The following is a 24,936-nucleotide window of genomic DNA, read 5'->3' on the forward strand; positions in this document are numbered from 1 at the left end:
ATCTTTTAAGTTCTAAGGAATAAAGTCCTAAGCTATTCAACCTTTCCCTACAACTCATGTCCTCAAGTCCTGGCAACATCCTTGCAAATTTTCTCTGTACTCTTTCAATCTTACTGATATCTTTCCTGTAGGTAGTTGACCAGAACTGCACACAATTCTCCTAATTAGTTCTCACCAATGTCTTATGCAATTTCAACATGATAATCCTATTCCCTGTACTTTAATTTATTTAATTAATTTTATTTATGAAGGCCAAAACACCAAAAGCTTCCTTTACAACTCTGTCTACTTCTGCTGCCGCTTTCAGTGAATTATGGAACTATATTCCCAGATCCCTTTGTTCTACCACACTCCTCAGAGCCCTACAGTTCACTGTGTGAGACCTACCCTGGTTAGTCCCACTGAAGTGCAAAACCTCGCACTTGTCTGCATTAAATTCCATCTCCCATTTTTCCGGCTGGTCCAGATCCCGCTGCAAGACATGATAGCTTTCCTCACTGCCCACTACACCCCCAGTCTTGGTGTCATCCACAAACTTGCTGATCCAGTTTACCACATTATCATCTAGATCATTAATATAGATGACAAACAACAATGGACCCAGCACCGATCCCTGTGGCACTCCACGAGTCACAGGCCTTCAATCAGAGAGGCAACACTCTCCTACCACTCTCTGGCTTCTCCCATAAAGCCAATGTCTAGTCCAATTTCAAACAAGAGAAAATCTGCAGATGCTGGAATTCAGAGCACACCCAAAATGCCGGAGGAACTTGGCAGGCCAGATAGCATCAATGGAAAAGAGTAAACAGTCGACATTTCAATAGACAATAGACAATAGGTGCAGGAGTAGGCCATTCGGCCCTTCAAGCCAGCATCACCATTCACTGTGATCATGGCTGATCATCCACAATCAGTACCCCGTTCCTGCCTTCTCCCCATATCCCTTGACTCCGCTATCATTAAGAGCTCTATCTAACTCTTTCTAGAGAGCATCCAGAGAATTGGCCTCCACTGTCTTCTGAGGCAGAGCGTTCCACGGATCCACAACTCTCTGGGTGAAAAAGATTTTCCTCAACTCCCTTCTAAATGGCCTACCCCTTATTCTCAAACTGTGGCCTCTGGTTCTGGGCTGCCCCAACATCAGGAACATGTTTCCTGCCTCTAGCGTGTCCAATCCCTTAATAATCTTATACGTTTCAATCAGATCCCCTCTCATCCTTCTAAATTCCAGTTTATACAAGCCCAGTCGCTCTAATCTTTCAACATATGACAGTCCCGCCATCCCGGGAATTAACCACATGAAGCTCCGCTGCACTCCCTCAATAGCAAGAATGTCCTTCCTCAAATTTGGAGACCAAAACTGTACACAATACTCCAGGTGTGGTTTCACCAGGGCCCTGTACAATTGCAGAAGGACCTCTTTGCTCCTATACTCAACTCCCCTTGTTATGAAGGCCAGCAATACCATTAGCTTTCTTCATTGCCTGCTGTACCTGCATGCTTACTTTCAGTGACTGATGAACAAGAACACCTAGATCTCGTTGTACTTCCCCTTTTCCTAACTTGATACCATTCAGATAGTAATCTGCCTTCCTATTCTTGCCACCAAAGTGGATAACCTCACATTTATCCACATTAAACTGCATCTGCCATGCATCTGTCCAGTCACCCAACCTGTCCAAGTCATCCTGCATTCTCATAACATCCTCCGCACATTTCGGGCCAAGGCCCTTCATCAGGACTCTAATCAAATTTACTACCTCACCTTGCATGCCGAGTGACTGAACCTTCTTGACCAACCTCCAATGTGGGTCCTTGTCAAATGCCTTGCTAAAGTCCACGTAGACAACATCCACTGACTTGCCTTCATCCACTTTCCTGGTAACTTCCTCAAAAAACTCTATAAGGTCGCTTGGACACGACCTACTACACACAAAGCCATGCTGACTATTCCCAATCAATCTGTGTCTATCCAAATACCCATATATATTTGGTCCCTTAGAATACCTTCAAATAACCTTCCTGCTACTGATGTTCGTTGGCCAATAATTTCCTTAGAGCTTTTCTTAAACAGCCGAACAACATTAGCTATCCTCCAATCCTCTGGCACGTCATGTTTTAAAAATCTCTGCTAGGGCCCCTGCAATTTCTGCATTAGCCTCCAACAGGGTACGAGGGAACACCTTGTCAGTCCCTGGGGATTTATCCACCCTAATGTGCATCAGGACAGCAAACACCACCTCTGTAATCTGTATAGGGTCCATGACCTCACTGCTGTGTTACCTCACTTCTACAGTCTCTCTGTCTGTCTCCCGAGTAAATACAGATGCAAAAAATTCATTGTCCTTTGCTATCCTTTTGCTCTGAATGTATCTGTAGAAGTCCTTAGGATTCTCCTTCACCTTGACCGCTACAGCAACTTCATGTCTTCTCTTAGCCCTCCTGACTTCTTTCTTAAGAGTGCTCTTGCATTTCTTACACTTCATAAACAACTCATTTGTTCCTACCTGCCTATACCTGCGACGCACCTCCTTTTTTTCTTAACCAGGTCCTCCATATCTCAGGAAAACCAAGGTTCCCTAAGCCTATTATCCTTGCCTTTTATTCTGACAGGAACGTACAAACTCTGCATCTCAAAATTTCACTTTTGAAGACCTCTCACTTACCAAGTATGCCTTTGTCATAAAACAACTTGTCTCCGTCCACACTTGACAGATCCTTTCTGATACCATTAATTTCTCCAATTTTGAATCTCAACCTAAGGACCAGACCTATTCTTTTCCATATTTAACTTGAAACTAATGGCATTATGGTCACGAGATGAAAAGTGTTTCCCTACACAAACTTCTGTCACTTTGCCTGCCTCATTCCCTAATAGGAGATCTAGTATTGCACTCTCTAGTATTGTAGTTTGGACTTCTTTGTACTGATTAAAGAAACTTCCCTGTACACATTTGACAAACCCTATCCCATCCAGTCATTTTTACAGTATGACAGTCCCAGTCAGTATGTGGAAAGTTAAAATCACTTACTATCACAACCTTATGTTTTTTCCAACAGTCTGCGATCCCTCTACAAATTTGTTCCTCTAAATCCCCCAGACCATTGGGTGGTCTGTTATATAATCCCACTAACATTGTCATACCTTTCCTATTCCTCAGTTCTACCCATAAAGTGTCATTAGTTGAGCTCTCCAGTCTGTCCTGATTGAGCACTGCTGTGACATTTTCCCTGACTAGTAATGCCATTCCTCCCTCCCCCTTTAATCCCTCCTGCTCTGTCACGTCTAAAACAACGGAACCACAGAACGCTGAGTTGCCAGTCCTGTCTCGTCTGCAACCAAGTCTAACTAATGGCTGCAATGTCATAATTCCATGTGCTGATCCATGTCCTGAGCTCATCCACCTTTCCTGCAACACTCCTTGCATTGAAATATTCGCAGCTCAGAACATTAGTCCCACCACGCTCAACCTCTTCATTCCTGACCTTGTACGTACTGTAGGCCTAATAACATCTTTCTCTACAACCTCTCCACCATCTGTTCTGCTCTGGTTCCCGTACTCCTATGACTCCGGATTAAACCCCCTGTGCGGCACTACCAAACGTTCCTGCTAGGATATTAGTCCTCCTCCAGTTCAGGTGCAAACTGTCCCTTCTGTATAGGTTCCACCTTCCCTGGGAAAGAGCCCAATGATCTAAAAATCTGAAGCCCTCCCTCCTATACCATCTCCTCTGCCACGTGTTAAACTGTATAATCTTCCTATTTCTGGCCTCACTAGCATGTGGCCAAGGTAGCAATCCCAAGATCACAACCCTGGAAATCCTGCGCTTTAACTTAGTACCAAATTCCCTGAACTCAATTTGCAGGACCTCCTCAATCTTACTAACCATCTGATTGGTATCAATGTGGACCACGACCTCTGGCTGTTCACCCTCCCACTTAAGAATGCTGAGGACTCGATCCGAGATGTCCCGGACACTGGCACCCGGGAGGCAACATACCATCTGGGAAGGACGTCCTTACTGTTCCCCTAACCAATGAATCCCGTTTCACTACAACTCACCTCTTCTCCCCATTCCCTTCTGAGCCACAGAGCCAGACTTGGTGTCAGAGATCTGAACACTATGGCTTTCCTCTGCCAGGTCATCCACACTCCCTCCCCAACAGTATCCAAAGCGGTATACCTATTACTTGAGGGGAATGGCCACAGGGGTACTTGACACTGGCTGCCTCTCCTCTTTCCCTCTCCTGACAGTCACCCAGTTACCTGTGTCTTGCACCTTGGGTGCACCTACCCCCTGTATGTCCTATCTATCATCCTGTCAGCCTCCTGAATGATCTGCAGTTCATCCAGGTCCAGCTCCAGCTTCTCAACACAGTTTGTTAGAAGCTGCAGATGGATGCACTTCTTCCAGGTGTAGTGGTCGGGGACACTGGAGGTCTCCCTACTTTCCCACATCCTGCAAGAGGAGCATTCCTCTAACCTGCCTGGCATCCCCTCTGCTCTAAATGTGCAATAAGAAATGAAGAAAGAATAAGTAATGGAAAAAAAAATATGGCCTATGCCTCTCCTTGTTGAAGCCTCAATGAGCCAATGTCTCAACTCCCCACTTTAACTCTGGCCGACTCTCACAATGGCCGCTCCACTTAAACCTAACTTCTTTTTATTAGACCTTGTCAAATGCCTAATTATGCGCAATCCATAGTCTCCTCAGGAACTGCAGCATGCAAAATGTGGCCTGCTCGCTTCTTTTAAAATTTTTCTCCCTCTACGCAATCCAAAGTCTCCTTCTGGAACTGTGGCGCACAAGATTTGCTGACTGTCCCCACTTGCTTCTTTTAAACACTCTCTCCGTCTACGCAATATGACATCTCCTCAGGACTGTGGTGCGCAAAATGTACTGGCTGCCCCTGCTCACTTCACTTAAACTCCTCCTCCCTCTATGCAATCCAATGTCTCCTGGGGAACTGCGGTGTGCAAAATGAGCCGACTGCCCCCGCTGGCTTCTTTTGAACTCATTCTCCCTTATTGCAATCCAAAGTCTCCTTGGGAATTGTGGCGCACAAAATGTACTGACTGCCCCCGCTGGCTTCTTTTGAACTTATTCTCCCTCAACGCAATCCAAAGTCTCCTTGGGAATTGTGGCGCACAAAATGTACTGACTACCCCCGCTGGCTTCTTTTGAGCTCTTTCTCCCTCAACGCAATCCAAAGTCTTGTCGGGAATTGTGGCGCACAAAATGTGCTGATTGCACCCGTTCATTTCCTTTAAGCTCTCTCTCCCTCTACGCACTCCAAAGTCTCCTTGGGAACTGTGGCACGCAAAATATACCAACTGCCCCCACACACTTCTTTTAAACTCTCTCTCCTTCTACACAATCCAGTGTCTCCTCAGGAACTGTGGCACACAAAATGTCACTGCCCTGCTTTCTCATCTCCCCCAATTTTTGTCTCCCCAACACCCCACTCTCTCTGTCTCCCCATCCCGCGCACACTCTGCCCCTTCGTTCTCACCCCCCCTTTCTCCCACCCTGCAGTAACCAATTGCTTCATGTCAGCAGAATGCTGGGAAGTTCCCTTCGAAGAGATCTCGGAGCTGCAGTGGGTGGGGAGCGGGGCACAGGGAGCCGTCTTCCTGGGACGCTTCCGCGGAGAGGAGGTCGCCGTGAAGAAGGTCCGAGACCGGAAGGAGACGGAGATCAAACATCTCCGCAAGCTTAAGCACCCCAACATCATCACCTTCAAGTACGTTCAACGTAACCCTCTCTCCTCCCTCCGTGTCACCCCACTCCCTCTTCTCCCCTCTCCCTCTGTTGCATGGGCGCCCTCTCCTCTCTCCTGCACACTTCCCCCCCCCCCAATAGCATGCACGGTTCCCTCTGTCTCTCGCACACACGCTGACTGTTGCCCCTCTGTCTCTATCGCAGGGGTGTGTGCACCCAGGCCCCCTGTTACTGCATCATCATGGAGTACTGTGCACAGGGGCAGCTCTACGAGGTGCTGAGGGCAGGCAGGAAGGTCGCCCCCTCCCTCTTGGTCGACTGGTCGATGGGGATCGCTGGAGGCATGAACTATCTGCACCTCCACAAGATCATCCACCGAGACCTCAAGTCACCCAAGTAGGTGGAGCAAGGAGGGGGAGGGAGGTTGGGGGAGAGGAGAAAGTTTCCGGGGACCGAAGGGTGGGGTTGGATGGTTGCCAGGAACAGGCACAACATTGGGGTGGGTATATAGTCCCTACGATTGGACCGAGGAACAGGAGGGTGGGGAGGATGATTTGCAGGGACAGGCTGAGAGGCAGGAGGGTGGAGGGAAGTTCCCATGGACAGACACAGGGAAGGAGGGTGGTGGGGGGGTAGATGTAAACATCACCAGGGACAGACAAATGCCTGGGGTTGGGGAGAGATGGTTGGGGGATTGTTCCCAAGGAGCATCCGAGGGATGAGTGAGGGGGAGCAGGAGAGTAGTGTTGTGCCCCATTCCTAATACTGTACTTGTTACTGACCCTCTTCATCCCAGTTACTGTCCCTCATTACTTACTGACCCAATTTCCCCTTGCATTACAGAGCCTGTTTGCAGACTTTGTTACAGTTCTCATTACAAACCCTGTTAGGGGCCTCATTACAGTCCCCGTTACTGACCCCATTACCAACCCTGCCCTCTTTGCCACAGCATGCTGATCACCTCCGACGATGTGGTGAAGATTTCCGACTTTGGAACGTCCAAAGAGCTGAGTGACAAGAGCACCAAGATGTCGTTTGCCGGCACTGTGGCCTGGATGGCTCCCGAGGTGATTCGCAATGAGCCAGTATCAGAGAAGGTGGATATCTGGTGAGTGGCAAATGCCAGAGAGGGGAAGGCAATGGGGTCACTGTGGATGGGAGGTCACTTGTGCAAAATCTGATGGAACAGAGGTCACCAGAGAAGGGAGATCATTGGAGCAGTCTTATCAGCCCGGACCAGGGTCACCAGCAGTGGAGGATGGGGGGGGGAGTGGTGGTGCAGTGGAGGAGGCAAACTGAAATTGCACTGTGCTCCCGGTGTGAGCCTAGCACCAGATGTAGAATGGTCTCTCCTATAGTCCCCTGTCCATATATTGTGTCAGGAATGGGGCAAATTCTGCTCCATCTGAACCTTTTGCACTAAGGATGTGCCAATCAATATTTGGGAGGTTGAAGTCCCCCATGACAACAACCCTGTTACTTTTGCACATTTCCAAAATCTGCCTCCCTATCAGCTCCTCAGTGTGTCTGTTGCTATTGGGATGTCTATGGAATACTCCCAACAGAGTGATTGTTCCTTCCTGTTTCTGACGTCCACCCACACTGACCTAGTACAGTGGACAATCCCTCCAGGATGTCCTCCCTTTCTGCATCTGTGGTACTATTCCAGATTAGCAACGGCACTCCCCCATCTCTTTTACCTCCCTCCCTGTCCCTTTGGAAACATCTAAACCCCAGAAGATCCAGCAGCTTTTTCTGCCCTTGTACAGACAAGTCTCTGTAGTGGTCACAACATTGTAGCTCCAGCTACTGACCCGTGCTCTAAGTCCATCACTTGCATTAAAATAGACACACTTCAAACCATCCCAACTGACTGCGGTTTTGCCCTGCTAACTTTCTATCCTTCCTCACAGTCTCTCTACAGGCTGCATCTGCCTATAGACCAACTGCCCCAACAACTGACTTATCACTCTGGTTCCCGTCCACCTATCAAACCTTCCAGTTTAAACCTTCCCCTACAGCTCTAGTAAACCTGCCTTCAAGGGTATTGGTCCCCCTCAAGTAGTTGTGAACCTATCCTTTTTGTACAGGTCATATCTTCCTCAAAAGAGATCCCAATGATCCAGAAATCTGAAGCCCTACCCCTTGCACCAGTTCCTCAGCCACACATTCATTTGCCAAATTGTCCTTTTCTTACCCTCACTTGCACATGGCACAGACAGTAATCCAGAGGTTCTGTTTTTCAGCTTCCTACCTAGCTCCCAATATTCTCCCTTCAGGACCTCCTCCCTTTTCCCACCTATGACATTGAGAAATGTGCACGGTGCTCCCAGTGTGGGTCTGATCTGGGGATACAGAGATGGGAACTGTGCATGGTGCTCCCGGTGTGGGTCTGACTCAGAGATAGGGAGACAGGAACTGTGCACGGTGCTCCCGGTGTGGGTCTGACACAGGGATAGGGAGATGGGAACTGTGCACGGTGCTCCCGGTGTGGGTCTGACCCAGGCACAGGGAGGCGGGAACTGTGCACGGTGCCCCCAGTGTGGGTCTGACTCAGAGATAGGGAGACGGGAACTGTGCACAGTGCTCCCGGTGTGGGTCTGACACAGGGATAGGGAGACAGGAACTATGCACGGTGCTCCCGGTGTGGATCTGACCCAGGGATAGGGAGATGGGAACTGTGCACAGTGCTTCCGGTGTGGGTCTGACCCAGGGATAGGGAGACGGGAACTGTGCACGGTGCTCCCGGTGTGGATCTGACCCAGGGATAGGGAGATGGGAACTGTGCACAGTGCTTCCGGTGTGGGTCTGACCCAGGGATAGGGAGACGGGAACTGTGCACGGTGCACCCGGTGTGGGCCTGACCCAGGGATAGGGAGACTTATTTGTTGTTGGTGTGATGGACTTCACTGTCCGCAGGTCTTTTGGTGTGGTTCTATGGGAGTTGCTGACGGGGGAGATCCCCTACAAGGACGTTGATTCGTCTGCCATCATTTGGGGTGTTGGCAGCAACAGTCTCCACCTTCCTGTCCCCACGGGCTGTCCTGATGGATTCAAACTGCTCCTGACGCAGTGCTGGTGAGTCTCATCTCTCGGTGTGGTGGTCCTTCATCATACTCCTCTCCTCCCTCCTCACCACCCTACCCTCCCTCCCCATTGATTCACTCTTGCCCCTCCTCACCATCCCTGCCCCCTACCTGCAGTAACCACCCCTGATACCACTCTTCCCCTTTCCACCCCTCCTCTTTAAGTCTGCCCTCCACTCCACTGAATCCTCCCTCCTCGCCACTGCAGGAATGGGAAGCCGAGGAATCGACCTTCCTTCCGCCAGATTCTCCTCCACCTCGACATCGCCTCAGCTGACGTGTTGGGCACCCCACAGGAGACCTATTTCCAGTCCCAGGTACAGGGTGTAGGAGGGGAGGAGAGAAGGGTTAGAGCGGGGAGAGGTGGAGGGAGGAGAAGAGGACGTTACAGTTATCGTACTGCTTTACAGCGCCAGAGACCCAGGTTCAGTTCCCTCTACTGTCTGTAAAGAGTTTGTACGCTCTCCCAGTGACTGTGTGGGATTCCTCCCACATTCCAAAATCGTACGGGTTAGGCTAGTGAGTTGTGGGCATTCTTTGTTGGCACCAGAAACGTGGCGACACTTGCGGACTGCCCCCAGCACCATCCTCGGACTGTGTTGGCGGTTGATGCGCAGAATGCATTTCACTGTATGTTTCAATGTACGTGTGACAAATAGAGCTCATCTTTTATCTTTAATCCCTCTGCCCCCGTCCCTCCCCGTCCCCAGGCCGAGTGGCGACAGGAGGTGAAGCAGCATTTTGAAAAGATCAAGACCGAGGGGACGTGCCTTCACCGGCTGGATGAGGAACTGGTGCGCAGGAGGCGTGAAGAGCTCAGGTGGATCCTCAGGTTTCAGCCTGCCATGGTGGGGTGGGTGACACGTTACATAGTACAACACAGGCCAGGTGCCAGGTGCCAGACATAGAACGGGGTGGAGGGGGTGACCGTGTTATACATTACGCAGCATAATGCAGGGCAGATGCAGTACACAGTACAACATGAGGTGATGTGATCAGGATCTTTATGTGACTGGGTGCTTATATGGCACAATGTTTCCATCTCTGATCACCTCTCCCCTCTTTTCCTGATCTGAAGACATGCCCTGGACATCCGTGAACACTATGAGCGGAAGCTGGAACGAGCCAACAATCTCTACATGGAGCTCAACGCCGTCATGTTGCAACTGGAGCTAAAGGAGAGGGAGTTACTCAGGTCAGAGCTTGAGTGGGGAAGCGGGTAACGTGGTGGTTCCTGGGGCCAAATCCCATCCTGTGCTAGGATGGAGTATTCTTGGGACATCTTGGCTGGATGCCCCATCCCTCTTGGATGAGCCGAGCTATCCCACGTACAGGGAGTCCCACACGGTCAGTGGGACTGCCCCTGTGATGGGAACTGATTGCAGAAGTCTTGTGAGACAAGAAGGGAGGGCACATCTTCTTGCTGAGGGAATGCTGGGTCCATTCCTGAGATGGGTGGGTGGTTGAGACCATGTCTGGAGCAATGTGGACTGTATTACACTCTATACAGTTACAGAGCACAGAAACGGACCTTTTGGCCTAATTGGTCCATGATGACCAAGATTCCATCTAACCCAGTCCCATTTGCCTGTGTTTAACCCGTATCCCTCTAAACTTTCCCTATCCATGTACCTGTCCAAGTGCCTTCTAAATGTTAATGTACCTGTCTCAATCACTTCCTCTGGCAGCTCGTTCCATATAGAGACCACCCTCTGGGTGAAGACATTGGCCTTTGGGTTCCTATTATACCTCTCCCCTCTCACCTTACCATATAACCATATAACAATTACAGCACGGAAACGGGCCATCTCGGCCCTTCTAGTCCGTGCCGAACTCTTACTCTCACCTAGTCCCATCTACCTGCACTCAGCCCATAACCTTCCATTCCTTTCCTGTACATATACCTATCCAGTTTTTTTTTAAGAGACAAAATCAAACCAGCCTCAACCACTTCTACTGGAAACTCGTTCCACACAGCTACCACTCTCTGAGTAAAGAAGTTCCCCCTGATGTTACCCCTAAACTTTTGCCCTTTAACTCTCAACTCATGTCCTCTTGTTTGAATCTCCCCTACTCTCAATGGAAAAAGCCTATCTATGTCAGCTCTATCTATCCCCCTCATAATTTTAAATACCTCTATCAAGTCCCCCTTCAACCTTCTATGCTCCAAAGAATAAAGACCTAACTTATTCAACCTTTCTCTGTAACTTAGGTGCTGAAACCCAGGTAACATTCTAGTAAATCTCCTCCGTACTCTCTCTATTTTGTTGACATCTTTCCTATAATTCGGTGACCAGAACTGTACACAATACTCCAAATTTGGCCTCAGCAATGCCTTGCACAATTTTAACATTACATCCCAACTTTTATACTCAATGCTCTGATTTATAAAGGCCAGCATACCAAAATTTTTCTTCACCACCCTATCCACATGAGATTCCACCTTCAGGGAACTGTGCACCATTATTCCTAGATCACTCTGTTCTACTGCATTCCTCAATGCCCTACCATCTACCATGTATGTCCTATTTTGATTAGTCCTACCAAAATGTAGCACCTCACATTTATCAGCATTAAACTCCATCTGCCATCTTTCAGCCCACTCTTCTAAGTGGTCTAAATCTCTCTGCAAGCTTTGAAAACCTACTTCATTATCCACAACGCCACCTATCTTAGTATCATCTGTATACTTACTAATCCAATTTACCACCCCATCATCCAGATCATTAATGTATATGACAAACAACATTGGACCCAGTACAGATCCCTGAGGCACACCACTAGTCACCGACCTCCAACCTGACAAACAGTTATCCACCACTACTCTCTGGCATCTCCCATCCAGCCACTGTTGAATCCATTTTACTACTTCAATATTAATACCTAACAATTGAACCTTCCTAACTAACCATCCGTGTGGAACCTTGTTAAAGGCCTTACTGAAGTCCATATAGACAACATCCACCACTTTACCCTCATCAACTTTCCTAGTAACCTCTTCAAAAAATTCAATAAGATTTGTCAAACATGACCTTCCACGCACAAATCCATGTTGACTGTTCCTAATCAGACTCAGTCTATCCAGATAATTATATATACCATCTCTAAGAATACTTTCCATTAATTTACCCACCACTGACGTCAAACTTGCAGGCCAGTAATTGCTAGGTTTACTCTTAGAACCCTTTTTAAACAATGGAACCACATGAGCAATACACCAATCCTCTGGCACCATCCCCGTTTCTAATGACATTTGAAATACTTCTGTCAGAGCCCCTGCTATTTCTACACTAATTTCCCTCAAGGTCCTAGGGAATATCCTGTCAGGACCCAGAGACTTATCCACTTTTATATTCCTTAAAAGCGCCAGTACTTCCTCTTCTTTAATCACATAGTTTCCATAACTACCCTACTTGTTTCCCTTACCTTACACAATTCAATATCCTTCTCCTTAGTGAATACCAAAGAAAAGAAATTGTTCAACATCTCTCCCATCTCTTTTGGCTCCGCACATAGCTGTCCACTCTGATTCTCTGAGGGACCAATTTTATCCCTCATTATCCTTTTGCTATTAATATAATTGTAGAAACCCTTTGGATTTATTTTCACCTTACTTGCCAAAGCAACCTCATATCTTCTTTTAGCTTTTCTAATTTCTTTCTTAAGATTCTTTTTACATTCTTTATAATCCTTGAGCACCTTAAACCTGTGCCTTCTGGTTCTTGATTCTCCAACCCTGGAAAAAGGCATCTTATCTATGTCCCTCAATGTCACTCCTCAGTCTCCTATGCTCCTAGGAATAAGACTGCAGGATTTTGTATGGAATGTAAAAATAAAACTTTTATTTTTAATTCCATCAATAACTGGAGTCGTAATGGAAGAAAATTTCATTTAAAAGTCCCGGCAACATTGAAAAATATCTTGGTGTCAGGATAGACCCTGGATTGGGTGCCCTAGTCGGGACTGGCTGAATACATTTGGGGGATGGTGTACAAAGCCAACCCAAAAGGTGGAAATTTTTAGGATGTACTCCATCCCTCAACTTTGCCAACTCTGCCCATAACTATCAGTCTCCTTACTGAAGGAATAATGTTGATGTGTTGTGAGATGTTCAGAGAAGATTTACTCATACTCCTTCTCCCCCTCATCTCTGTCCTCCTCCTCACTAAACATCACCCTCATTTCTCTTTCTTTTATATCTTCTGCTCTGATTTTACCCTACCCATCCTTGCCCCCCCGCCCCCACCTTTACCCCAGCTGTTTCAGCTCTTTCACCACTCACCACTCACCACTCACCACTCTTTGCTTGACCCTTAACCCCACCTGCTCTGCCCCTCACCCTCGCCACTATACTAAAACACTCTCTTTTCCTCTTCTACCCCTCCTCTCCCACCTCTCTCCTTGCCCTCACCCACCCATTGTACTTATCCAAACTTTTCATACATGTTGAAATCGAACCCGCATCCACCACTTCCACTGACAGCTCGTTCCACTCCTGCACCACCCTCTGAGTGAGGATGTTTCCCCTCTCTGCACTCTTTCAACCTTGTTTACATCTTTCTTGTAGCTAGGTGACTAAACCTGCACACAATACTCCAAATCAGCCCTCATACGATTTCAATATAACATCCCATCTCCTGTACTCAATACTTTGATTTATGAAGGCCAATGAGCCAAAAGCTTTGTTTACAACCTTATCTAGCTGTGACACCACTTTCAACTAATTATGTACCTGTATTCCCAGATCCTCAGTGCCCTACCATTCACAGTGTAAGACCTACTCTGGTTGGTCCTCCCAAAGTGCAACACCTCACACTTGTCTGCATTAAATCTCATCTGCCATTTTTCCAGCTGGTCAAGATCCCACTGATTAGTCTTTTTCGTTGTCCAGTACACCCTCAATCTTGGTGTCATTCACAAATTTGCTGATCCCATTAACCACATTATCATCCAGATCGTTGATTTAGATGACAAACAACAACGGACCCAGCACCGATCCCTACGGCACTCCACTAGTCACAGGGCTCCAGTCAGAGAGGCAAGCGTCTACTACCACTCTCTGTCTTCTCCCACAATGCCAAAGTTTAATCCAGTTTACTACCTCATCTTGAATGCCAAGTGACTGAACCTTCCTGACCAACCTCCCATTCAGGACCTTGTCAAATGCCTTACTAAAGTGCATGTGGACAATATCCATGGCCCTGCCTTCACCAACTACTGATGTCAGGCTCACCAGCCTATAAATTCCCCACTTATACTTAGAGCCTTTCTTGAACAACAGAACATTAGCTATCCTCCAACCCCTCGTCAGTGGCTAAGGACACTTTAAATATCTGTGCCAGGGTTCCTGCACTTGCCTCCCACAAAGTTCATGGGGAAACCTTGCCAGGCCCTTGGCATTTATCCACCTTAATTTGCCTCAAGACAACAAGCACCTCCTCTCCTGTAATCTGTATATGGTCCATGACTTCTTTATTGTTTCACCTCACTTCTATGGACTCTATCTGTCTCCTGAGTAAATACAGGTGCAAAAAATCCACTTATGGTCTCCCCCATCTCTTTCAACTCTGCACATAGGTAATCACTCTATTCTTCCAGTGGACCAGTTATGTCTCTTGCTATCCTTTTGCTCTTAATATATCTGAAGTAGCCCTTGGGATTCTCCTTCACCTTGTCTGATACAGCAACCTCATACCTTCTTTTAGCTTTCCTGATTTCTTTCTTAAAGTGTTCTCTTGCATTTCTTGCATTCCTCAAATACTTCATTTTCCACTTGCTGCCTACACCTGCTATGCACCTCCTTCTTCTCAAACCAGGGTCTCACGATCTCTCAGACTAAGGTTCCCAAGACCTGTTAGCCTTTCCTTTTATTCTGACAGAAACATAAAAGCTTTGTACTCTCAATATTTCACTTTTGAAGGCCTCCCACTTACAGTGCCTATAAACAGTATTTATCCCCCTTGGAAGTTTTCATGTTTTATTGTTTTACAACATTGAATCACAGTGGATTTAATTCGGCTTTTTTTGACACTGATCAAAAGAAGAATTTTTTCGTGTCAAACTGAAAATAGATGTCTACAAAGTGATCTAAATTAATTATAAATATAAAACACAAAATAATTGATTGCATAAGTATTCACCCCCTTTAATATGACACACCAAATCATCACTGGTGCAGCCAATTGGTTTTAGAAGTCACATAATTAGTTAAATGGAGATTACCCCTGTGCAGTCAAGGTGTTTCAATTTATTGTAGTAAAAATACACGTGTGTCTGGAAGGTCCAACTGCTAGTGAGTCAGTATCCCGGCAAAAACTACACCATGAAGACAAAAGAACATTCCAAGCAACTTCGTGAAAAGATTATTGAAAAGCACAAGTCAGGAGATGGATGCAAGAAAAACTTCCATTCAATTTTTCAAGTGAATATCTCTTGGAGTACTGTTAGGTCAATCATCAAGAAATGGAAAGAATATGGCACAGCTGTAAATCTACCTAGGCCAGGCTGTCCTCAAAAACTGAGTGACCGTGCAAGAAGGGGACTAGTGAGGGAGGCCACTAAGAGACATATGACAACTCTGGAGGAGTTACAAGCTTCAGAGGCTGAGATGGAAGAGACTGCGCAAACAACAACTGTTGCCCGGGTTCTTCACCAGTCGCAGCTTTATGGGAGGGTGGCAAAGAGAAAGCCACTGTTGGAAAAAAACTCTTGAAATTTCAGTTAGAGTTTGCCTGAAGGCATGTGGGAGACTCTGAAGTCAGCTGGAAGAAGGTTCTATGGTCTGAAACCAAAATTGAGATTTTTGGCCATCAAGTTAAATGCTATGTCTGGTGTAAGCCAAACAACAGCACATCATCAAAAATACACCATCCCTAGTGTGAAGCATGGTGGTTGCATCATGCTATGGGGATGCTTCACTGCAGCAGGCCCTGGAAGGCTTGTGAAGGTAGAGGGCAAAATGAATGCAGCAAATTCCTGGAGGAAAACCTGATGCAGTCTTCAAGAGAACTGTGACTTGGGAGAAGATTTGATTTCCAGCAAGACAATGACCCCAAGCGTAAAGCCAAAGCTACACAGGAAAGGCTAAAAACAACAAAGTTAACCTTGGAGTGGCCAAGTCAGAATCCAGACCTCAATCCAATTGGGAATTTGTGGTTGGACTTCAAGGGCTGTTCCCTCACGATCCTCATGTTATCTGACAGGGCTTGAGCAGTTTTGTAAAAAAGAATGTGGAAAATTGCAGTGTCCGGATATCTAAAGCTGATAGAGACCTATCCACACAGGCTCAAGGCTGTAATTGCTACCAAAGATGCATTTACTAAATACTGACTTGAAGGGGGTGAATATTTATGTAATCAATTATATTGTGTTTTATATTTGCAATCAATTTAAATCACTTTGTAGAGATGTTTTCACTGTTTTCACTTTGACATGAAAGTCTTTTTCTATTAATCAGTGTCAAAAAAGCCAAATTAAATCCACTGTGATTCAATGTTGTAAAACAATAAAACATGCAAACTTCCCGGGGGTGGGGGGGAGTTGAATACTTTTTATTAGTACTGTACCAAGCATGTCTCTGCCAGACAACAACCTGCCCCAATCCACTTGCCAGGTCTTTTCTGATACCCAGTCAATATGTGGAAAGTTAAAATCACCTACTATCACAAGCTTTATTTTTCTTACAATTATCTGCTATTTCTCTACAAATTTGCTCCTGTAAATCCCGTGGACCATTGGCTAATCTGTAATATAATCCCATTAATGTGGTCATCCCTTTTTCATTCTTCAGTTCCACTCATTATGCCTCAGTAGATGAGCCCTCCAGTCTGAGCATATTCCCTGACTGGGAGGCACAGAAGCGTAGCGATTAGTACAATCTCTTTACAGGAGCCAACTCTACGATCGGAGTTCAATTCCTGTCACTGTCTGGAAGGAATTTGTACGTTCTCACTGTGCCATGAAATTTTCTTCTGGGTGCTCCAGTTTCCTCCCACATTCCAAGGACATATGATTTAGGGTTAGTCAGTTGTGGGTAAGCTGTTTTGGAGCTGGAAACATGATGACACCAGCTCAATCCTCATTGGTTTGATTTGACACGAATCTTTATCTAATAATATAACCCCTACTACTTTAATGCCTCCCCCTCTAAGCTGATGGAACCCTGGAACATTGAGCTGCCTGTTCTACCCCTCCTGCAACCAAGTCTTACTAATGGCTTCCATGTCATAATTCCACGTTGTCTTCCCCTTCTCTCCATCCACAACCCTCCAGCACCATATTAAAGTTCTTTCCCTCTCCCCTTCCTTAGGAGAGAGGAAGCTCTGGACCAGACACATCCCAAGGTTTTCCGGCCGCCCCACCTCCGCCCGACCAATTCTGTTGATAAACTTCTGCTGAAACATCACCTGACGCACAGCAAGAGGTCAGTGCACTGAACTCAGCAGGGCAGGGGTCAGTGGGTCAAGGGTCACAGCAAGGGGCCAGTGGGCTGGAGGTCAAAGTACATCAGCAGGTTCAGGGTCACAAGATGTCAGGTCACAGCCGTTAGGTTCACTGCATCAAGGGTCATGGCTTGGGGGGAGGACATTGGGCTGGAGGAAGGTTCAGGGGTTACAGCAAAGATCATCACCCAGAAGGCATGGTTGGGGAATCAGAGGTTCAGGGTTCACAGCAGAAGGTCGACAGGTTGGAGTGAGCGGGTTGTGGTTACGGGAGGAGGTCAGGGGTCAGAGGGGAAAAAGGAGTTACAACTGGTCAGGGTTCAGGAGGGGGTTGGGGGCGCGGATGTAGGGGACAAAGCTCATTACACCTCCCTCCCCCAGGACGGGCTTTGACTTAAACCCAACTCCAATCCTGACCTTCGCCCTTTTGCTGCAGGCCTAACCTCCTGAACTTGACTCTCTTACTTTCCATTTTAGGCTGGACCTCCAACCTTGATCTTTGGCCCTAACACTCCCTTCCTTCCCCATTGGAGGCCAGAATCCCCTGACTTCTGACGTGACACTCACACATTCGGACCTTTCACCCATTAAGAGACCAGGCTCTCTGATCCTGACCTTTGCCCCCTCCATTATAGTCCCAACCTCAGACCGGGACCCTTGACTTTATCTGCCACTCCTACTCTGCTGAGAGGTTGGGACCACCTGGACTTTGACCCCAGCAAGTCTTTGAGTCTGACCTCTGACCCTAACACCTTCTCGCTCTCTGCTCTGTTTCAGGCCAGACCTGCTGAGGTCGGAGGTCACACTGCCGAAGCCGGAGGGCCGCTGGAGAAGGGCAGGGGGGTCTGTAGCTAGTAGGGTGGATGGGGGAGAGGGGGGCTCCCCGGGCAGGGGCCGGACCCGGCCCAGGCCCCATTCTCGCTGCCGGAGGGGGGCAACCAGAGGCAGCCGAGGGGAGGCCGAACTCTGTGGAGGCCTGGGGGTTTCGTCCTGCCCCTGCTCCTCCAAACTGTCCCCTCCCCCTGCACCATGCCCAAGGGCTCCCGCTCAGCGCCCCCTCCCTGGGTCCTTGCACTCCTCCAGCCCCGACTTGTTGTGGGGGGCCTTGGGCCCTGCGGCCTGTGGTAGGCTCCAGGGCCTGGGTCCACAGCCGAGCTCCAGGTCTGATGCCAAGGAGGGGGCCCAGGCCTTGGGTAGTGGGACCGGGCCCAGGAACCAGGCCACAGAGCAGGACGGGCGCATGGAAGGTAGCCCTGGTGCCTTGGAGGGAGGGGGAGACAACGGAGGTCTGAGGCAGGAACCTACCGGCACCGGCAGATGCAACGAGGCCCAGGGGCCAGGCCGGGGCGAGGACCTAACATCAAGGAAACAGGTAATGGGAGTGGGTGAGGGAGGGGTGGGAAGGGGGCAGGGGGAGTGGGAATGGGAAGAGGAGGGGAAGGGAAGTTGAGGCATGGAGAGGGATAGAGGGATGGTGGTGATGTGGGAGGGAGGGATATGAACCCTCCCTATCTCTGTGACCCCCTCTGGTTATCTCCAGACATCTTGGGGTGGGTGGTGATGTAGGAGTGTGTCAGATGTTAGAGGTCGAGTCAGCAATGAAGAATATCCCTCACTTTACACCCCCACCCTCTCCCCCAACTTCTGGCAGAGACTCTGCTCGTCTGAGGAAGAGGAAGGAGAGGTTGACAGCGAGATGGAGTTTCCACGGAGACAGAGGTGAGAGGTTGCCCTGTGTTTTCGGTGAGGGGGAGGGAGATCTCTAACACCGGCCGCTCTGTGTGTGTGTGTGTGTGTGTGTGTGTGTTGAGGGATTGTTTGTGGGGAGATGGGAGGGAGTGGTCTGTGAGAGGGATGGAGTGTGGAGGGAGGGGGAATGGCGGCTGTGAGGAGTGATGGTGAGGAAGGAAGGAGGGAGGAGATTGCGGGTTGGGGAGGAATGTGTAGGTGGGGATCAGGAGGCGTGAGGGGTGATGGCGGCAAAGTGGGAGGGGAGGGGATGGGGATTCAAACATCCACTCACTTTCTCCCTCATGACTCCACCCCACAGACTCCACCACGACTTCAGTGCCTGCCCCTCCCTCTCCACCTGCAGCCTAGAGAACGGTTCAGTCTCAGACGAGGGAAACAGCAGTGAACTCTCCCCTGAACTGCCTGGCGCCCACACGGTGGAGAGGGGAGAGGAGAGATCAGATGAACCCCACTCCCTGGGCTCTGAAGTTCTGTCCGACGGTCTGTCCGAGAGGGGGGCTGTCCTCCACCACGACTGTTCCCGGATCTGCCCTGACTCCCTGCTCCCTCAGGTAGGTCCTGGGGCCTTTTTCCCAGGGTAGAGAGACTGACAGGATCCTGGGTGGGATGCTGGAGAGGATGGTGGAAGTGAGAAGGTGAGGAAGGAGGGGAATAGAGAGGAGTGAGTGAAGGGAAGGGTAGGAGAGGGAGGTAGAGAGCTGCAACAGGACTTCCTGACTGTTATATTCAACACCCTCTTTTAGATGTTAATAGAGTCACACAGCATGGGAACAGGCCCTTCAGCCCTGTTGCTCCATGCCAACCCAGATTCCCAACTGTTAATCCCATTTCCCATGATTGGCCCATAATCCTATATATATCTGCCCAAGTGTCTTTTAAATGTTGTCAATGTACCTGCTGGGGAAATGTATGTCCACCTTACCAATGGCTCTCAAAATCTTATAAACCTCTATCAGATCTTCCTTCAGCCTCTACCACTGCAGAAAACAACCCAAGTTTGTCCAACCTCTCCTTATAGCCTGGTGAAAAGGTTGCCCTCAGGTTCCCATTAAATCTACCCCTCTCGATCTCCTATGCTCCAAGGAATAAAGTCCCAACCCTTCTCTATTACTCAGTCCCTTGTGTCCCAGCAACATCCTCATGAATCTCCTCTGCACTCTTTCCAGTTAAGACCTTTCCTATAACAGGGTGATCAAAACGATACTCCCAGTGTGGCCTCACCCACATCTTGTACAATTGCAATGTAATACCCCATCTCCTCCACATTCAACACCCTGGCCAATGAAGGCAAGCATGCTGTACACCTGCCTGCATGGCCACTTTCAGGGAGCTGTGGACTTGGAGTTCAAAATCCCTCTGTACATCAGTGCTGTTAAGGATCCTGCTATGAATTATAACTTCTCCCCTTATATTTAACCTCCCAAAGTGCAACACCTCACACTTGGAGTTCCAGTCTTGATGAAGGGTCTCAGCCCAAAGCGTTGACTGTCTCCACCGATGCTGAGTTCTGTGAGCATTTTATGTGTTACTCTGGATTCCCTGCACCTGCAGAATCTCTTGTGTTTGTCACCTCATGTTTGCTGGGTTTAAACTGTATCTCTGCCCAGATGTTGTGGGGGCAGGGGTCACATTTTCAGTACTGTATTCAGCTCTGGTGACCCAGCTATAGGAAAGAGATTTATGAGGAAGGAGATTTATGAAGAAGTTAGGCTGGTTGGAAATTTATTCCTTGTGGGAGACAGAAGTATATAAAACTATGAGGGACATCAATAGGGTGAATGCACAGTCTTTTTCCCCAAGGGTGGAGAATCAAGAACTAGAGATGGGAAATTTAATAGGAACGTGAGAGGCAACTTTTTTTCATATGGTACAAGCTGCCAGAGACATAAGGAGCAGAATCAGGCCATTCACTCCATCGAGTCTTTTCCACCATTTCATCCTGGCTGATTTATTTTCCCTCTCAACCCCATTCTCCTGTCTTCTCCCCATAACCTTTGACACCCTGACTAATCAAGAACCTATTAGCCTCCGCTTTAAACAGACCTAATGACTTGGTCTCCATGGCCGCCTGTGGCAGTGAATTTGACACATTCACCACCCTCTGGCTAAAGAAATTCCTCCTCATCTCTGTTCTACTCTGAGGCTCAGACTGTGCATTAACATTTAAAAGGCACTCATACAGGATGTGAATGGAAAACTTTACATCAGGGTTTCCCAACCTTTTTAATGCCGGGTTGGGAACTCCTGGAGAGACATGGGACAAACGCTGGCAAATGGACTGGCTTGGATGGGGATCTGGGTCATCGTGGATGGATTGGGTCAAAGGGCTGTCTCTGTCTCTGTGTTGTAAACTGATCCTGGTGTCTCCTCCACAGGGCATTGCTCCCAGCGAGGACTCGGACTGCGGTGTGCCTGACATGGACAGCAGCCTTTCTGTGGATACGCTGCTTCAGCCCCGGAGTTCCGCTTCATGGTAGCCTCTGGAATGGCTGGCCTATATATACTTAAGTTTGGGATGGAACTGCTCCGTCTCTTCTCCTCTATTCCCTTCCCCACACCATCCACCTTATCGCGTGCTTCCAATGCTGGAATGGAGACGGAACAGAGCACTCCACACGCGTGTAATCAGGGATCACACCACCTGCCGTGGACTTGACGCCCTCCCGATCTCTTCACTGAGGACACAAATATATTTTAGGTGCTAAGTTCAACAGCCCCAATCCATACACACAGGTGTGTGTGTGTGTGTGTGTGTGTGTGTGTGTGTGTGTGTGTGTGTGTGTGTGTGTGTGTGTGTGTGTGTGTGTGTGTGTGTGTGTGTGTGAGTGAGAGGGGGAGATGCATTGGACAGATAACACTCCTTCACATGGAAAGGGGGAGGGAGAGTGAGAGGGGGAGACTGAGAGAGGGAGAGAGAAGTGTGAGAAAGAGAGAGACAGACAGAAGCGAGAGAGAGGCTGCTGCCTCTCCACACGCAGACAACACACACACACAAAATAAATGCGAGAATTTTAGACAAACATGTGGTGTGTGATGTCTCTGTATGAGTGGCGGGGTGGAGGAGATGAGGGAGAGCACGGGGGAGACCGTAGATCATGGAACAGTACAATACCTTTGCTGACTATGAGAGATAGGAGCAGAATTAGGCCATTTGGCCCATCGAGTCTGGTCCACCATTTGATCATGGCTGATCCATTTCCCTCTCAACCCCATTCTCCTGTCTTCTTCCCATTACCTTTCATTCTCTGACTTATCAAGACCCTATCAGCTTTCGACTTAAAATGTACCCAGTAACTTGGCATCCACAGCTGCCTGTTCCAATGAATTTCACAGATTTACCACTCCCTAGCTAAAGAAATTCCACCTCATCTCTGTCTCTTTATTCTGAGGCTGTGCCCTCTGGTCCTAGACTTCTTCACCATAGGAAACATCCCCTGCACATCCACTCTGAGGCCTCTCGACACTTAATGAGATCCTCCCTCATTTATCTAAGCTCCAGTGAGTAAGAGCCATCAAATGCTCCTCATATGTAAAGCCTTTCATTCCTGGGATCATTTTCATCAACCTCCTCTGGACCCTCTCCAATGGCAGCACATCCTTTCTTAGACAAAAGGCCCAAAACAGCTCAAGCTATAGTCAGACTAATGCCTTATAAAGCCTCAGCATTATAGTACATCCTTGCTTTTATATTCTAGTCCTATTGAAATGAACGCTAACATTGCTTTTGCCTTCTTCACCACCGACTCAACCTGCAAATTAACCTTTAGGGAATCCTGCACAAGAACTCCAAGCTCCTTGCTAGTTTGGAATTTGAATTTCTCCCTTTAGAAAAAGCCTACCCTTTTATTCCTTCTACCAAAGTGCATGACCATAATTTTCCCTGCACTATATTCCATCTGCTACTTCTTTACCCATTCTCCTAATCTGTGTAAGTCGTTCTGCAGCTTCCCTGCTTCCTCAACACTACCTACCCCTCCACTGAGGCTCTGATTGCGCCAATCAGAAAAGGCTCCCTTTGTTCCCACTCTTTGCCTCCTGCCAATCAACCAATGCTCTATCCATGCTAGTATCTTTCCTGTAATACCATGGGTTCTTATGAGGCTGCTTAGCAAGATATACAGCACTTTGTCAGAGGCCTTCTGAAAATTCAAGTAAACAGCAGCCCCTTACACTCCTGTGTCTGCTCTCGGGTCCCTATTAAATCTCTTTCCCACTCTCACCTCAAAACTATGTCCTCTGCATTCAACCCTGGGGAAGAGAGTGTGTATTCACCCTATCTGTGCCCCTCATGGTTTTGTACACCTCCATAAGGACACCCCTCAGTCTCCTACGCTCCAAGGAATAAAGTCCCAACCTGCCATCCTCTCTCCATCATTCAGTCCTTCACATCCCAACGACAACCTTGTAAATCCCTGTACTTTGTCTAGCTTAATGGTATCTTTCCTATAGCATGGTAACCAAAACTGCATACAATAATCCAAGTGTGGCCTCACCAACATCTCATACAACCTGCAACGTAACATCTGAACTCCTGTACTTAGTGCATTGACTAATGAAGGCCATTGGACAAAAAAAACCTTCTCCAACATCCTCTGCAGCCATGACAGCCTTCCTCACTGCCCACTACAGCCCCAATCTCGGTGTCATCTGCAAACTTGCTGATCCAGCTAACCCTATTATCATAGATGACAAACAACAAAGGACCCAGAACCGATCCCTGCGGCACACCACTAGTCACAGGCCTCCAGTCAGAGAGGCAATCATCTACTGATCTACTACCACTCTAGCTTCTTCCACAAAGCCAATGTCTAATCCAATTTACTACCTCACTCTGAATGCTGAGTGATTGAACCTTCTTCACCAACCTCCCATGTGGGACCTTGTCAAATGCCTTGCTAAAGTCCATGTAGACAAAATCCGCTCCTTGCTTTCATCCACTTTCTTGGTGACTTCCTTCTGCAGTTTCATGCTTCCTGAACACTACCTGCCAACCTCTCTTCGTATAGTCTACAAACTTGGCCAGAAAGCCATTAATTCCATCATCCAAATCATTGACATACCAACATAAAAAGAAGCAGTCCCAATGTCAACCCCTGCAGAACACCATTAGTCATTGGCAGCCAACCAGAAAAAGGCACCTTTATTCCCACTCTTTGCCTTCTGCCAGTTAGCCAATCTTCTATCCATGCTAGTGTCTTTCCTGTAATACCACGGGCTCTTCTTAAGCAGCCTCATGCATGGCACCTTGTCAAAGGCCTTCTGAAAACCCAAGTAAATAACATCCACTTACTCTACTTTGTTTATCATGCCTATTATTCCCTTATGTTGACTATGGCCTATTTTACCTTGTGCCTACAAGTACGTGAAATTTTGTCCTTAACAATCGACTCCAACATTTCTCCGGCCACTAAGGAATAATTTTCATTCTTCTGTCTCCATCCCTTCTTAATGAGTGCAGTGACATTTGCGATTTTCCAGTCCACTGGAACCATGCCAGAATCTAGTGATTCTTGAAAGATTATTATTAATGCCTCCACTATCTCTTCAGTTACCTCTTTCAGAACACTGGGGTGTAGTCCATCAGGTCCAGGTGACTTCAGACCTTTCAGATTCCCAAGCATCTTCTCCCTTGTGAAGGTAACTGCCTTCCACTTCTGCTCCCTGACACTCTCGAACCTCTGGCATACTGCTAGTGTCTTCCATGGTGAAGACTGATGCAAAATATTTATTCAGTTCACTCGACATTTCCTTATTCCCCATTATTACCTCTACAGTGACATTTTCTGGTGGTCCAATATCTACTCTCATCTCTCTTTTACACTTTATATATCTGAAAAATCTGGTATCCGCTTTGATTTTTGGCTAGCTTACCTTCGTATTCCATCTTTCCATGAAGTCTCGGTGATCAGAATTGAGTGGAGTACTCCATCCCG

General features: G+C 47.8%; 1 protein-coding gene across 1 annotated transcript; it reads left to right on the forward strand.

Annotated features, from left to right (window-relative positions):
* The first annotated feature begins 5,552 nt into the window (after positions 1-5,552).
* map3k12 (mitogen-activated protein kinase kinase kinase 12) lies at positions 5,553-22,005 on the forward strand. Its single transcript, XM_072248637.1, has 12 exons — positions 5,553-5,746; positions 5,929-6,120; positions 6,674-6,832; positions 8,644-8,802; positions 9,019-9,127; positions 9,521-9,630; positions 9,889-10,005; positions 17,119-17,232; positions 18,029-18,623; positions 18,903-18,970; positions 19,302-19,554; positions 21,379-22,005. The coding sequence occupies exons 1-12, from the start codon at positions 5,553-5,555 to the stop codon at positions 21,478-21,480; spliced, it is 2,172 nt and encodes a 723-aa protein (XP_072104738.1). The 3' UTR covers positions 21,481-22,005.
* Positions 22,006-24,936: the final 2,931 nt, after the last annotated feature.

Source organism: Mobula birostris, chromosome X (genome assembly GCF_030028105.1).
Source record: "Mobula birostris isolate sMobBir1 chromosome X, sMobBir1.hap1, whole genome shotgun sequence".
Lineage (NCBI taxonomy): Eukaryota > Metazoa > Chordata > Chondrichthyes > Myliobatiformes > Myliobatidae > Mobula > Mobula birostris.

What these genes read in the sequence shown, in the direction of transcription:
- map3k12 (XM_072248637.1), top strand. Translation starts at nt 5,553, where the DNA reads ATGTCAGCAGAATGCTGGGAAGTTCCCTTCGAAGAGATCTCGGAGCTG. An exon ending in GAGTTTCCACGGAGACAGAG is followed by an intron (nt 18,971 to 19,301) that starts GTGAGAGGTTGC and finishes TCCACCCCACAG; the next exon opens with ACTCCACCACGACTTCAGTG. An exon ending in CTGACTCCCTGCTCCCTCAG is followed by an intron (nt 19,555 to 21,378) that starts GTAGGTCCTGGG and finishes TCTCCTCCACAG; the next exon opens with GGCATTGCTCCCAGCGAGGA.